Here is a 16393-nt window from a genome sequence, read left to right as displayed (position 1 = left end):
GATTGACTACGATTGGAAGATCGGAGAAGGAAGATTCAGGGCAGAAAGCGGGAACCATGCATGCACTTGCCGTAGGTATTTTTGACAGCACTCAAATTGGGCGGCAAACTAGTCAGACAATTGTATTGTGTACCTAACGACGCACCATTCGAAACACAAATCGATTTGTGCTTAAAAATGCACACGAATTTGCACCTCAAAAACGAAAGCCACAAAAAAAATGCCCTCACGCAGGATCGAACTACGGACCTTCAGTTTACAAGACTGACGCTCTACCACTGAGCTATAAGGGCTGTTCGTTCATTTGGTTGAATTTCTCCTTTTAATAGAAACTTCTTCTGGCCTCGACGCGAAAATCCAGACCGATTAGGACAGGAACTCGGAACTCCCAGCTCGTATCGGATTCCACTCTGCCGATTCCCTCCTTCGATATACATAAGCGCACCACCCATGGCCTCTCCGGGTCTCCATCAATCCACCCAACCCCGAGCTCCTCACGATGGCATCTGTGGCCGACTCCATGCCCGTGGAGTTTGAGGAGGGGACAGCAATGACGGCGGCCGATCTGCGCCGTTCCAAGTGCGTCGAGTTTGACGACTTCGGGATGATCCTCACGGCGACGCGCGGCGGCGAGGCGGTGGCCGAGGTTGTGCTCAAGGACGACGGCGCCGGCGGCGTGCTCCGCTTGCTGCCCAGCGAGAGCTTCCTCGACGGCGGGCACCGCGTGCACGTGGTGGACGTGCAGGGCGAGCGGGAGGCCTTCGTGCTGGTCGTGAAGGTCCAAGAGCATGACGGGAGCATTGCCAGCGTGCGGAAGATCTGCTGATGCGCTTATGTTTGACGTCCGATTCCATTAGAGTCACAGTTAGAGCAAAAAACGAGCCCTCCGTGTCGCACGTGCTTGCTATGTCGAACGAAAATGAAATCATGTCTTCAGTTAATTTTTTTTGTAGCAATCATACTTTTGTTGTTTATTATATCCTTTTCAAAAAAAATCCTTGAAAATTATGTGTGTTGTCATTTGGTATGATTAATGGGACTGCTCATAAAAGCAATGCAAAACAAAATATGTTGCACCAAAGCACAGCAATATTAACACGACTATGATCATCACGTGCTTGAAATTGCTCCTGCGTCTATTCATTTGCTTTTCATTTTATTTTATACTCTCTCAATTTCGCAAAAAAAAAAAGCTTCCATTTTTACCAACGTGCAACCATCCTCAACTCCAAGTACTTTGTGTAAAAAAGCTGCAAACTAACAACTGATCAGTCGAGTAAAGTTGCATACTTCCCGCGGAAAAAAGAGAGTAAAAGTTTCATACCTTCCAATGGTACAATTGTAGGTGCAGAAGCGTGAGCTTTACTCTTTTACTCCCTCCATTTCTACAAATAAGCTCTTTTAGAGATTTCAACAAGGACTATATACGGATGTATATAAACATAATTTTAGAGTGCAGATTCACTCATTTTACTCCGTATGTAGTTCATATTAGAATCTCTAAAAACTTTTATATTTAGGAATGGAGGGAGTAGATGATAAAGTTTAAAAAAAAACTTAGGCGCATTAGTAAAGCCATCAAACATCATATAATAAGCCAATTAGTTAACGAAAAGATGGAGTCTACATACTGAATGAATAAATCATTCTCTCATTATCAACAAACTTGCTTAGAGATCCCATTTAGAGAGCCAATATGCACATTATGTTCACTAGGTTTTATTTGTAGTAAAAATGATTGTTGGTCGCCAAAGACACAACCGCCTCCACCGCTAAAAAAAAGGGTGCTAGGGTTTCCTCCCAAAGGCTCCGGCACTGCTAGCACCCCAAGCCTCAAGGTGCTTTCTGGCACCGACGAGGTGAGGGGAACCACGACTTGGGTTGTCTGTGGAGCCTTCGGCCGCCTTAGCTTTAGTGGGGTTAAGTCCTTCCCGTCCTATCATGTCCTTGTTTCGGCGATGTTGTTTGGCATCGATGGATGGCATGTGAAGCTTCAGTCAATGTCAGATCTTGGGCCTCGTTTTTTTTCATTGTTTTGTTAAGGTGGTCGACGGTGGCCTACTAAGGGATGGCACCACGGCATGTTTTCTATGGTTCCTTCCCCATCCGATGGAGGTTAGCCAGATGGGGCTTTGTCGGCAAACTTACGAGGTGTGTGTGCCCCCTCCTCCGTCTGGTCGGAGTTGGGTTATCTCCCGGCCTTCTTTGGTGCCAACATTTTCAGGATGGCATCCATCAAGATCTTGATCGCCCGTGTCTTCCGGTTTACATCGACGACTTGTCAGCCGCTACTTCTTCAAGCTTCTGGGTGTCAACAAGGTTGCACCAGTGAGACTGAGTTCAGATGCGGCCGCGAGTTTTCTTAATTGGTGCGTCGTCGATGGATGCAAAAGGAAGATGGTGATGATTTCATCAAGAACTTACCAATAATTTCTTGTTCTTTTCAAGATATTCTTGTAAGGGCTGATTTTGTTGGTAAACCCTCTAGCGTAAGCGACTACAATTTGGTCAAACCATAAACATATAAATTTCTTATCTTCTACTTTTCTCCTACTTAAAAATAACATAAGGTCCTATCATGCGCTCGGTCTACATCCTTCATCCAACCTTCCGTGCATTTCCTCCTCACTCTCTGTTTTAGGTTTCTCCCTCCTATTTCTAATTTTTTCCATTACTTTTACCCGCAAACCACGCCAATTGTCCCACCTCTTCGGTCTTCATTTATACATATAATATGACTGTTACAGAGAAAACCACAAGAAGCGAGATGACATGTATCTCAATTCCTATAGGAAAAGGGATGTCACTTCAACATGATATGAACTTTTTCATTGGGTCTAGGCTAATTTTTCTTCTTTGAAATGTGAAGAATTGGTCCCTATCCTACATAGAAAAAGGAATCCATTCCTACAAACCAAAGAGATCCAAAAAAATGTTTCCTACAAAATTCTTGTCCTTTAAAATTCCTACAAAATTGTTCTAAACCAAACGAGATCTTCCTCTTAAAAACTTACATCAAATTAAATGGACCCGAATATCCAGCAAACGTCAGATTTTTATGCATGACAAATCAAACATTTTTTATGGCAAATTATATTTGTTAAGGATGGCAAGATTAATTGGCGAGTATGGCAAATCCGCTCAGCTCATTTTTACCAGAAAACTACCGTGCTTGCAAACTAAATTTGCCATCCACGCACCAATATAAATCACCACGAAAACGTTCAATTTGCCATGCCTAAAAATCAATGTTAGATTATTAGTGTTTCTGAATAAGATTATGTTTTGGGTAAGCCAAAAAATACTTATCAAATATAACACCCTAATCACACTAATATGGACATTATCTGGTACTCCGTAAAAAAGAAAACATTCCTTGACTAGCTTTTCTTTTCGGAAATGTTAACGCCCACACGTGTGGGCATTCACAACACCGTCCAAACGCGTCCAGAGCCATCAGATGAAAAAAGCATGGATCTTGAAGCGTGTCCCAGCCACGTCATCAACTGAGCGTGTGGCAGGAAGGACGAACGTGCCGCACGACTGAACGTAGCTGAGTTACCTCCCATCGCCCGCACAGAGGCCACTTGCCCACCCACAGCCGTATCTCCCCCCCCCCCCCCCACTCCTCTCCCACCACTTCTCACAACCACATGTCAAATCCCTCATGGTGAGCTCTTGGACGGCGACCGAAGCGAGGGTGACGGCGAGGCGATGTTGGGTCAGCGTGGCTCCCCATGGCCGCCGAGGGGACGAGCAGGCAGAGGTCCTCGACTACCTCAACGACGACCAGGAGGTCAGGGTCGAGGGGACGTCCTCGACCGCGCCCGTAGAGGAGAGCCTCATCCTCGACCGCGCCCAGCACCGGCGAGCTCGACGGAGGAGCCGCGTCGAGGAAGGCACGGTGGGAAAGGAGCTCGGAGGAGCCGCTCCGAGATGCGGCGGCTGCTTGGTGGTGCCTGGAGCGACGCGAACCGGCGCGCCGCACGCTGATGCGGACGAGGCCGTCACGACATAGCTCGAGCGGTGCCCGGTCACAGGGCCGAGATGCAGTGGTTGTTGACGGCGCCGAGCGCAACGTGGACAGGCACATCCCACACTGATGCGAGTGCGCCGCCATGGACCACGACCCTCCCATCCATCTTTAGGGTAACACTCCCTCCCTCCCTGTGTGCATCGTCTGATGGATCTCTGTTGTTGCTACTGCAATCCTCATGTGGTTTTACTAATTTCTATAGGATGTTGCTAGATTATTGCACTATGTGATTCGTCTGGTGCCTTTGGTTAATTTTGTATAGCACTGAAACTAGTTAGAATCTGATTGTAGGGTAATGAACGAGAGAGCACCAGGTTTCAGATCTGTGAACTTTTTTGTGGTTTCAGACTTGTGATCTTTTCATGGCAATTTGACAAAACAATCCATGGCAATTTTGTATATGCATTATCATTGCAAGTTTTATCTCTGTCCTTGTTCGTAAACAATGGCATTTTGCCACATATGGCTTTTTCATGTGATTTTCCATGGCACATTCTTTATCTAAAAACATTGCAAACTTGCCATGGCAACTTATCCATGTTCGAAAACATCGCAAATTTATAGATATTCCAAAAACATGGCAACTTAGCATGTTCAACAATACGGCAAACTTCCCATAGCAACTTTTGCCATGTTTGAAAATGTGTCAAAGTTGTAGATGTTGAAAAAACATTTCAACATACTATGTTCAACGACATGGTAAACTTGCCATGGCAACTTTTGCCATGTTCTAAAACATGTCAAAGTGGTAGATGTTCAAAAAACATGGCAACTTAGTATGTTCAACAACACGGCAAACTTTTGCCATGGCAACTTTTGCCATGTTCGAAAACATGTCAAAGTTGTAGATGTTGGCAAGTTTGCCGTGTTCGAAAACATGCCAAAGTTTGTAGATGTTCGAAAACATGGCAAAGTTGTAGATGTTAAAAAACCATGGCAACTTAATATGTTCAACAACACGGCAAACTTGCCATGGCAACTTTGCCATGTTCGAAAACATCACATGTTTATAGATATTAAAAAAATATGGCAACATACAATGTTCAACGACATGGTAAACTTGCCGTGGCAACTTTTGCCATGTTTGAAAACATGTCAAAGTTGTAGATGTTCAAAAAACATGGCAACTTAGTATGTTCAACAACACGGCAAATTTTTGCCATGGCAACTTTTGCCATGTTCGAAAACATGTCAAAGTTGTAGATGTTCAAAAAACATTTCAACTTAATATGTTCAAGAAACATGGCAAACTAGCCATGGCAACTTTTGCCATGTTCGAAAACATGTCAAATTTGTAGATGTTGGCAAGTTTGCCGTGTTCGAAACATGGCAAAGTTTGTAGATGTTCGAAAACATGGCAAAGTTGTTGATCTTAAAAAAACATGGCAACTTAATATGTTCAACAACACGGCAAACTTGCCATGGCAACTTTTGCCATGTTCGGAAACATCACATGTTTATAGATATTAAAAAACATGGCAACATACTATGTTCAACGACATGGTAAACTTGCCATGGCAACTTTTGCCATGTTTGAAAATGTGTCAAAGTTGTAGATGTTCAAAAAACATGGCAACTTAGTATGTTCAACAACACGGCAACGTTGTAGATGTTCAAAAACATGGCAACTTATTATGTTCAAAAACATTCAAATCTTGCCATGTCAAACTTAACGGGCACGACAATTTTTGTTCACGGGGCACGGCAAAAATATTTTAATTTCACAAACCAAAAGTGGGTTTTTTCTACATTTTCTTTGGAATGGGAACTTTTTACTTTTTTTGACATGTCATTTTTTACTAATTTCTTTGACATGGCAATTTTATTATATAGGGCATGGCAATTTTAATTTTTATATGATGGAAATTTTTTACATTTTTCTAGAACATGAATTTTTTAAATATATAGCATGACAAATATACTTATGTAGCCATGGCAATTTTTACTTTATTCCCATGGCAAAATTACTCTATTTTTGTCATGGCAAATTTTAATCCATTTTTGCCATGGCAAAATTTACTACAGTTTTTTCCATGGCAAATTTTACTCTATTTTTGCCATCAAAAATACCATGGCATTTTTAACTTATGAATTTGCCATGGCAATATAATGTTTGTTTGTATGATGGGAGTTTCCATGTCTTGTTTTCTTCTGGGTCATAAAAAAAATCTTTTTCACCAATGGCATTTTTCTGCTTTTTATAGGGGCTGGTATTTTATTTTTCATATCATAGCGAAACTGGGCTTTTTTGGGGTTACTGGGCTCTTTTTTGGTTTGACAGGGAAACGACCTGTATGGCGATCTGGAGGCTGTTCTAGGGCTGGGGAGATCGTACGGAGCGAAAATCATTCCATCGTTGCCCCTCCAGACCGGACGTGCGGGCAGCCTTCTCCCCTGTCACACCTGAAAAATCATTCGATCGTTTCCCCTCCAGACCAGACGTGCGTGTAGATCGCGACCCTTTCTTTTTTGCATGGACATTCTGACTAGCTGCGGAGTCGGAGTCGGACCAGTTGACGTCGAGACCTACACGAGCTCGATGCCCTCGATGCCCTCCCGCCCAAGCTCTGCTGCCTGCTGGGTATATATGAAGAAGCGTCGGCGCTCGCAATCATGCCACTCTGCGTTTCTTTTGCTCCGATCTACCTTGATCTTCCGGCCGGCACCAGCATTATGGCGTCCCCGTACACACCCCGCAGCTGACGGCATGGCGTGGAGCGCGACTGCGTCGAGCACGAAGGGACCGTGTACGCCGTGCAGCGGGGCATGGCGGAGCGCGAGTGCGTGGAGATCGGCGGGAAGGTGTTCGCGCTCGCCGACGAGAAGGAGGTGGCGGTGCACGGCGGCAAGGTGCTGCGCTGTGTGGAGTTCCCGACATCGTCGGCGACGGCGCTGCGGCTGACGGTGACAGGGGGCCGAGGTCGTCGAGCCGGACGGCGCGCTGCGTGTGCTGGGCTGCGGGGGGTGCTACGAGACGGTCGCCGGCACGCGGGAGCACGTGGTGGACGTGCAGGGGGACGAGGAGGCGTTCGTCCTGCTCGTGTCCGTGCGTGCGCGTCCAGAGGCTCAACTGACCAAATCTCAGTTGATTATTGTTGTGCTGTGCTTGTCCTTGTCACAAAAGGTTGCAATTCTTGTTGAAAAAAACATGGATTTCTAACTGGCTATAGCATGCGCACATGCAAAAAACTCGGCAACAATGTGAACCGCATATATAAGATTCACTGTTCCAAGTTGTCCTAAATTGGTATTTTTACACCCAACATGTATGAATATATTCTGTTCAAAACTACATGCTACTCCCTCCGTCCCATAATACAAGAGCGTTTTTGCGACATACAGCAAAATATAAATATTCTTGAAAGTTTTCAAAAAACAAAATCACAATATTGTAGAGTGGTTAGTTAAGAAATAATGGAAAATACGGGGAGGATGGGATTTACCCGGATGGAGAAAATCTGGTTGGCTTACAATTTTGGTAGCCAACTGCTCCAAGGCCCCTGTACCCCCCAAGCGGGGCGACCGGGGCGGCCCCTCCTTCCCTCGCCGCCTAGAGCTCCGCCGTCCCCTCCCCCTCCCGCCACTGCTACCGGCTGCCGCGGCCGGCCGTTGCCCGCTCGGTGTCGTTCGAGGCCAGCGGTGGCGGGCCCCTTCCTTTACCCGTCGCGGAAGCTTGACTCGGGTGGTCGTGCTCTGGCGGCGGTATGACTCGGTGGTCGGCCTTCCGGTGTTGACCGGGTGGTGGCGAGGCGACGGCGTGGCCCCTTGGCGGCGGTGGTAGCTGGCAACGGGTGTTGGACGATGGCACACTGCAAGCCCATATCTGGGCCCTTTGGGCCCGATCTGGGTCAGGGTGGACCAGTTTGGATTCCGGCGGGTCGCTTCCGTGCGATGGGGGCGGTGGCTACTATGTTGCGTCTGCTGCAGCGCGGCGGCGGGAGCTTAGCGGGCCTGATGTGGGCGCCGCCACCCTTCTTGAAGGGCGTCGGGTGTACCTCTCCCCCACTCCCCTCCATGTACTGGGAGAAATCCTAGCACTCGTCCGGGCAGCAGCAGCATCGTCGTCGCAGTCCTTCTGAAAGGTGTTGCTTGGTACGCGGCAATTCGGTGGCATAGGAGTGTGGTGGAATTCTCCGGAGGGCGCAGCGGTTGCGGGATATTGCAGCTTTCCTTAAGCCGGCGTTGTTAGCATTATTTCTCTTGTTTTCTCTTTTAGACGTGATTGTGTTGTTTGCTCCAGCGATGAACTCACAGCTGTATCGGGTCGGGTGGTTGGTATATTAAAATAGGGGGCAAAGCCTATTTCGAGAAGGGGAAAATCTTTTGCCCTAAACGTGTCGTCCTAAACGCGTTCCAAATAATCGTTCCTACGAGGCACACAGGCCACAAAAGGAAGCACATATAGGCAGGCGTGTCCTTGTCGATCACACGTACGTCCAATCCAAAGCACCAGTTAAACCAACACCGCCGCGCGCAAAAGTACGTAGTAGGAGTAGTACGTTCGAAGCGATCGACTAATCTCTACTCCTAATGTCTCAGTTGCTAGGTCGCGTTCCGGGTTTTATTTTCGTCCCACCATTTTCGTTCGGTTTTTTTTCGTCCCACCTCCACTGATTTTTTTTCGTAGGTTTTTTTTCGGAGGTTTTTTCGTCCGCTCCTCTCGATCCCTAGACGCCGCCGCCCGCCCCTTCCAGCCCTAGCCGCAACCCCAACCCCATGGAGATCGAGATCAAGCCCCTTCCAGCCTCTCCTCCTTCCTCGCGCCCCGCCTGCTCCGCACCGACGCCCCCGCGCGGCCCCTCGCCGCCGCCACCGCCGCCCAGCGGGACGTCCGCCTCTACGGCACCGACGACCGCGACCCCTCCCGCGCCGTCCTCACGCTCAAGCGCCGCCCGCGCATCGATGCCGGCGTCAGCTGCGTTGAGGAGTTCGTGGAGCCCCTCGACCCCGCCCTCGCCCTCACCTGCATCGACAACCCCGCCCGTCTCGGTGCGGTCGACTCCCCCTGCTTGGTCTTCCTTCTTCGTTACTTTTAGGTTTGCCCTTCTTCTTTCCTCCTTTAATTTCTTGAGCGGGCTGTTGTCTGTCAGCGCCTGTTACTCCGGTAGATGGTTTTATGTTGCAGAAAAGCAGGGTAATGCTGGCCTCAAGCCATGGGTCGGTGCCGTCCAGCGGCGCAGTCGTGGACGGACGGTGCGGCTGATAAGCATACTGATAGTCCTCTTTGTCTTGCGGACGGAGAGAACCTGGCACTGCCGCCATGGCTCTTCCGTCTCAAGCCTCTCCCTCATGTTGCAGATTTGATTGATTGGCTGTTCACTCCTAATTTGTGTTAAGCTGCTACTGCTGCTGCAGTGGCACATTATGGAACAAAGGGTGAGGATGATGAGCAAGATAAGATTAAGTATTCCACATATACGGGTTTGTCTGATGCTACTTTGAACTACTACCCTTGATTAATCTATAATCGACCTTTTTTTTGCTAGACATGAATATATGTGCTCCACAGTATGTTTGCTCAACATGTTCGCTCAAGCATGTTGATTAGAGGCTGCACTGACTTGCATTAGACGCGGACCAGCTGACTGTTGTTCATGTAAGAAATTTACTTCCTTCATGTGCCCCTCATGATTATTCTGCCTATAATAGACCTTAGATAATGCTATTCAACCTGAAGTGATGGTGGGTGACTTTGGAGATATTTCATAGCAATATGATGTACTGCTTCTCCTATAAATGATTTTGCAGCTGCTTGTGACCAAATCTTGTTGTTCAGTGATTTTGGAGATATATGACTGTCGCTTCTCCTATAAATGATAACTTGTGATAATTCTAATTTTCTTAAATGCTATTGTAGTACATCAATGGAGTATAAAGAGTTTGTTTTCCCATTGAGCACTTGTTGAAACCAAAATGTATCTCAGTATGAGGAACAAAATATGCAGGTTTGATTTCTGTTGTATGTTGCTCACGAATCTGATCTGACTCATTTTCCAGAAAATTTTAGGACGGCCGCATGCTTATCCGATGTTTCTTTACTTCCTGTAAATCTTTTTAGTACCATTGGTGATTCAAGTTGTCTTGACTTCATGTATTTACATTTTCAGAATAAGCTGATTAATGTTGCATTTGAGCAGGCATTATTTGAGGTTAGATGAGAACCATTTTATCTTATTTTGCATAGCTTATCTTTTTTTGTATGTATCTTTATTTGTCAATTGAATAGCACGATCTATATTGTTCCTCACATCCACTTAGGTATATCATGGGAGATACTGTACATGAGCCAAATTACAAAGGTCAAACTATTTTTACCACACCTCGCAAACCTATGAACATTAGAAACAAAACTGCGTGGCAAAGCGCGCGTATACTACTAGATTCATGCTACACCACATGTTCGGAAATTACTATCCATCAGTTAGGAGGGCAACATTTGTATGGGGTGGTTATGCTAGACCATCACGACCTCCATAGCCACAAACGAAATGGTTTGCAAATGAATTTTCACAGCTACCAAGTTGTGACATTTGACTCTCACACTTATATACCTCCTTACCAGTGCAAATATGTTTGTATGGGTTTTGTTTTCGACAGGTTGCACTTCTTAAAGTTTTTGTGTGGCTGCACATGTTATGTCTCCCATATGGTTTATCTTTACTGGCATCCTATTGAATGTTGGGTTTTGATGGAAGAATGTGGGGGGATCGGAACATAGAGGTGAAATATTTTGTGATAATTATTACTTTTTTAAGAAATATTGTCATATTTGAAGCTCTATTGCTTCTTAAACCTAATCATAGCTTTGTGCATGTTGAAGTTCCAGTCTTATTGGTAGTTCCAATGCAGCGACCTTGCTATGTAAATTCAAAGAAGTTACTACCTAATAATTCTCTCTTGCTATTCCAGCTACCAGAGAAGTTTAAAGAATGCTAAAAGGAATACACTCTAAACCCGGGGAGAAGTAAGCAGCCATTCATCTCATCAATGTATTTTTTCTTGGTTGCATTTGGTTTGGCAGACCTAAAATAATCACGGTTACTCACTAGGTTTTTGCAGATTGCACCTGTATATAATGTGGTAGATGCTACAATAGAGTTATATTCCCTCCCGGGTTATGTGTCGGACAGCTAGAGTAGTAATGTTGCAAGTGGACATCTGTTGTGGAACCATTACCAGTTATTGGTATTCAAATACATGATTTCTACTGCAAATATTTATGCGAATGCTTCCTTATCATGTTTTCTAAGCTCGAAAACCTCAATTTCTTCCATTTAAATTTTCTCATCCATAATGGACCTTTATGAAAGGAGGCAATTTGTCTATCTCCATTGCACATGAAGCGTCTATAGTGTTGTCACGTTTTTGTGTGTATGGAGATACTAAAAGGACCAGAATTGTTGTTAATATTGCTGCACAAATGTTTTGCAATTTCCTAAATCACTGTCAAGTTTTTGTTTCCTAACTCCACATTTATCTAGAAATCACTTGATTAAATGTATTACAGTGTCAAAAATAACAAGTCCAAATTTTGTTCTAATCTATGTGATGACATGTTTGATTTGTAGGGCATGGAGAGTGCTTGTGGAAATTGTTCAGTTAGCTGATGACATGTTTGATTTGCAGGGCTTATGTTGCACGAAGAAACAAGAAACATGTTTCATTTGCAGGGTGATTCTGCACTAATTATTCAGTTTGTTGTCTTTCCAATCCAGAAGAACTAAGTGCTTGATTTGGACAAGCCATGGTGACACCAGCTCCCAGCCATAGTGATTTGTAATTTGACAGAACTTATCCCTGGTTGCGTAATGGAGAAATCAGGGATGCCTAAGATCAGCGATGAGGCGGAGGCGTGCGCTTGTCCTCTCAGCCCTTGTTTTGATGCCATGGTGCCTTTCACTTCCGTCCGCCTCTAGCTGGCGCTGGATGCACCTATCCCTTTCCGCAGCGCATCCATGTTGCGGTACAACACCACTAATGTGAGCACTGCTGAGTTAATTTTTGCTTTTATTCTTGAAATCATCTTTGCTCCCTAATTCTAAGCATGACTCTATTTGTTTGAATTATGCTTGCTACTTCATGTACTGCCAACAGTATTCTTCTTCTTTTCCTTCACGAAAGTGGTTTCATGAACTCATAAGTGCTACACTTCGGTGGCCATGATATTTCCATGTGGCATCATGTCTTTTTCTTTCAGATCTCACGAAATTGTTGGACCAGTTCTAAACTTGATTAGTGGTCGAAGACAAAAAAAATTTGTCTCATGTTCACAACCTTGGAGGAGGGAAACATCAAAAGTTTGTTAGTGCAGGACTGTGTCGGGTAGCATGTGAGGCCCCAACCGACACGCGCGGTCGTGCACCAAAGGCCCAGTACACATAGACGCTACGTCCTGGACTGTGGCCGCTGCGTCTCCTAGGACTATTTAGGTAACCTTTTCTAAAATAAAGGCAAATTGAATTTTCTTCCAATCCCACATGAATGTCAGTAATAAGTAAGCTACTGGTAATGCAAATCTTCAATGTCCAGTTTTTTTGGTAATGGAACATTTAGACCTACATATTAGATTCCAGGAGAACATGATGCGAGCAGCACTGGCACAAGCATGTGTGGTTAGATATTTGTTCAAAGGAATCATTACAAGAAAATGTGAAAGAAGAAGGTTTGGGAAATGAAAGGAAGCATTGATATTCACGATGGAGTGCTGGTTATAGGATGACAGCACAACTAGAGGATGAGGGTCGCTTTCTTTCTGTTGATTAAAGATCTGGTGGATTTTCCCGACGCCAACTATTCTATTATTGGTATGTGACCTGCACATGCTATGGTTAGATGCACTTCTAATTTTCTCTCAAGCGTATACAGATTTTGTTTATCGATTTACCACTAATTTCCACTACGGCCTGAGTATTGATCTCATGCATGCTTATACATAATTACTATTGATTTACAGCCATTTGTGATTACCTTGCACTGTAATACAACACCAAAGCCTTTAGTCCCAAACAAGTTGGGGTAGGCTATTACTTTGCACTGTAATGAGGAAGATATATCTTGATGATGATCTCATTATTTGACATGAAATTGGCATATATGAGATGGTCTATGTGAGACTTGCGGAGACTGATGTATGATTATTTCATTTCATTTTGATTTCCAGAAAGTGTTCTTGCAACAATATGATAGCCTATGACTCTATTTTACCTTTTCTTATGAAAAAATGTTCTAAATTAGTTCATAATTTCATATGTGTTATTTTTTAAAATATCATATGTGTTTTCAGTATTAGTTTGGTTTTTCTTAAATGTAACAACAACTAGAAAATGGTGTAAACGATAAATGACGACGGCCCGTTCAGAGAAGATAGTTACTATATAGCTTACATGTACGGTGGTGCCTTCCTTGAGTTGGAGAATATTTTAGTTCATCAACTTGCAGCTATAGCAATGACCAACACAATTTCTCCTACGAAATTTCCATTCTTCCCCTGTTCTGTTGGTTGCTGGTGTAGATTTACTTCTTATATAAGATAAGACATAGATTTTTTGTTACAAGCAAATTAGATTGGTCATGAAAACATGTTATTTCAGCAGCAGTTATTGTTTCAACTGATATCATCTTTGCTTACTGGGAGCTAGCTATCCCCGACAATAGATTTACGCTTCAGTTATATTCGACCAGTAATATGACGTAATGGTTTTGTTCTCTCCTTGCATTTGCCTCTGCTTTCTTGATTCTGTCCTTAAATGATGACTAGATATGCCCGTTGATAAAGTTATCTGATGTACATGAGGATCATGAAGTTATATGTTCCTCATGATTGGTGTTGACTAGCTACAGAACCTGGGCACTACTCAGTAGTCAGTACACCGACCACTTCAACGATGCAACAGATGCACCAACATCCCACTGTGCAGAACACATTTGTGTAGTCACTTTTTATATTACAACAAGGTTTACTCAGGCACTACACTATGGCTTCAAACCTGGGCTAAATTTGTGTTGGCCTGAAGGAATGCAAAAAATACTACTTTGGCATATTGATTGGTTGGTAAGCATTGTATTTGAGTTTCGCACAATCAGTAGCATGTTTAGCATAACATTTTTGGTATCTAGGAACACTATTGTAGGGATCCTTGTTCAGTGTTGTTCGTTTACACAAGAATTTGTGGAACAAAATTATTTGTCAGGCCCCTTGCAGCCTACATGGTCGGGACAGGCGCTGGCAGGACGGATAGATGCTGTTTTGGTGCCAGTGGCGAGCTGCCGGGGTCGCGGTTCCTCGGCCAGGATGAGATGGGCATCTTGGTGCTGGCTCGGAGGAGAAAGACGAAGGTTGGCCCAGCCAACGATGGCCTGGCAAACGAACTGAATTGTCTAGGTAAAGGTTCTCACTGCCTTTCTTTTCCTTCCGTGTCTTCTTCTTTCCCATGTAGGTCACGTGTCTAGATTGCTTGCTAGATCTTGCTAACTCAACCACTTGATGTTAACTTTGTATGTGTCTGCCTAGATTGCTTACTAGACCTTACTAACTGGCCATTTGATGGTAAACTGAAGTACAATCAGGCTTCAGTTGTGTGGTCGAAGAACTGATTTTTTCCTACTCCTAATAGGGCAGTGACTTCACTGCGTTAGGCTGGATGGTCTGATATTTATGCACAAACCGTTCAATAATTGTCCCTAAAAAACAGCAACTAAAAACATGAATTATACAGTAGTTCTCAAATTATGTTTCCGATAAGATCACCCGTTATATACATAATTTGATAAAGCTCCAATTTACCTAAAGAATAAAAGGCCTACGATGAAAGCATAGCATCCAGGAAAAAATACAACTAGATTATGAGACAATTTCATATGGGGGAATGAAAAAATAGAGAGCTTAAAGATTAAGTTGCTTCCTAAACTTTGCCATTCACAATGGTAGAAAACTAAGTTCGATTCTTGCTGGTTTCTTACTGCATGAATCATTGCTCCCTATGTATAAATCGCCATATTGTAATTTTTGTCAACTTATACATTGCAAGTGAAGTAAATTTTATTTATTTTCTGATTGTATTGGTCATCTTTTCTATACACGCATAAATTTGACATGCATTATATTTATATATGCAACCAACAAAAATACGGAAATGCCCGTGGCAACGCACGGGCCTTCTATTAGTCGTAGGTAGGTACGCACATCCATGGCGCCGCCGCGGACGACCGGAGAAGCGCAGGCCTGCGCGTCACGCTCTGTGCTCTGGTTCATGGCCGTGCTCCACCAGGTCCACGCCGCAGTCGTCTACTCGGCCTTCCTCGTCGGCGACCCTCTCTACTTCACCTGCGTCCCCTGGCGGCTGCCGCTGCTGCTCTCCATGTACGCCTACGCCTCAATGGCCCTGTTGATCCTGTCCCACGTGGAGCTGTTCCTGCCGCGCGTGCCGTTTGCGGTGCACCAGGCGCTGCTCCACCGCGGCCTCGTCGCCGTCGGCGGCGGCGTCGTCAACCCCATGGGGAGCTTTGTGCTCGGCCTCCCCACCGGCCACGACGGCGTTGTGCCGGCTTGCACTTGTCTCGTCGCCGTGCTCATCGTTGGGCTCCTCGTGCTGTGGGTGTGGCTTGTTCGCGAGTACAGCGGTGGCGGCCAGCCGTCGGGTAAAACTACAACCAGCACAGCTGCAGGAAACTCTATGCCCAAGACACACCCACGCGTCTGGAAAAAATACCGAAAGCATGTTGTGGCGGAGAACCTCGGCGTCTCGTGTCCGGCCAATGTGGCACCAAGTTCAAACAGGTTGGGGTGAACACCAGGGAAAACTACACCAGCATAGCAATTGCAGGAAAAACCTTGTGTACATCACAAGTTCACAGCGATGGAGAGGCCGGGTTATCTCTTTTCCAAAAATTCTATGTATAAATTGTTGGATTATGTGCCATATTCAAATTACTCAAAAGTATACTAGATGATACACCACAGGGTTGGCGCGAAAATATTATTGCAATATATTTTAATGAGATTTTGTTGTATGAAAGTGAATAACTAATAGATATGACTTATTGTGTTTGATTATTATGTAGTTGTGAAATATTCATTAAATATAAATAGCAGAGCTCTTTTACGGTGACTAGAAGAACGCCCGTGCGTTGCAACGGGGCCACATTAACTTTAAGAGTTCAATATTACGACATTGGCGACCTTTTTTACCATCAAATCCTCACACACACACACTCTCCCTCCCTCTTTCCGACTCTCTCTCCCCCTCTCCCTCTCTCTAACACACACACATATTCATCTTATTGGGGACCATAATCCATCTATTTCACACACACACGCTATCAAACTTGTTTTACGTGATCTCGGTTTATGTAATCAAT

General features: G+C 44.7%; 1 protein-coding gene and 1 non-coding gene across 27 annotated transcripts; one reads left to right on the top strand and one right to left on the bottom strand.

The window, feature by feature from the left end:
- Positions 1 to 221: 221 nt before the first annotated feature.
- Positions 222 to 293, bottom strand: TRNAT-UGU (transfer RNA threonine (anticodon UGU)). The gene has a single exon. It is a non-coding gene; the product is annotated as a tRNA-Thr (tRNA).
- Positions 294 to 8674: 8381 nt separating this feature from the next.
- On the top strand, positions 8675 to 16091 carry LOC123161764 (uncharacterized). 26 transcript variants are annotated; one of them, XR_006480875.1, is made up of 6 exons: positions 8675 to 9412; positions 9523 to 9632; positions 10144 to 10185; positions 10634 to 10756; positions 10946 to 11000; positions 11663 to 15101. XR_006480875.1 is itself a non-coding variant. In XM_044579577.1 (5 exons), exon 5 carries the CDS (start codon positions 15223 to 15225, stop codon positions 15820 to 15822), a length of 600 nt encoding a protein of 199 aa, XP_044435512.1. In that variant the 5' UTR covers positions 8685 to 9412; positions 9523 to 10185; positions 10634 to 12465; positions 12603 to 12840; positions 13794 to 15222; the 3' UTR covers positions 15823 to 16091. The 26 variants fall into 26 exon arrangements, 18 of the variants coding, with proteins under 18 accessions (XP_044435512.1, XP_044435511.1, XP_044435508.1 ...); XR_006480873.1 differs by having other exon boundaries at positions 9523 to 9981; XR_006480872.1 differs by having other exon boundaries at positions 8676 to 9412; positions 10946 to 15101.
- Positions 16092 to 16393: the final 302 nt, after the last annotated feature.

Source organism: Triticum aestivum, chromosome 7B, assembly GCF_018294505.1.
Source record: "Triticum aestivum cultivar Chinese Spring chromosome 7B, IWGSC CS RefSeq v2.1, whole genome shotgun sequence".
NCBI lineage: Eukaryota > Viridiplantae > Streptophyta > Magnoliopsida > Poales > Poaceae > Triticum > Triticum aestivum.
The sequence above is the reverse complement of the archived record's forward strand: the minus strand, read 5'-3'. Positions and strand labels throughout refer to the sequence as shown.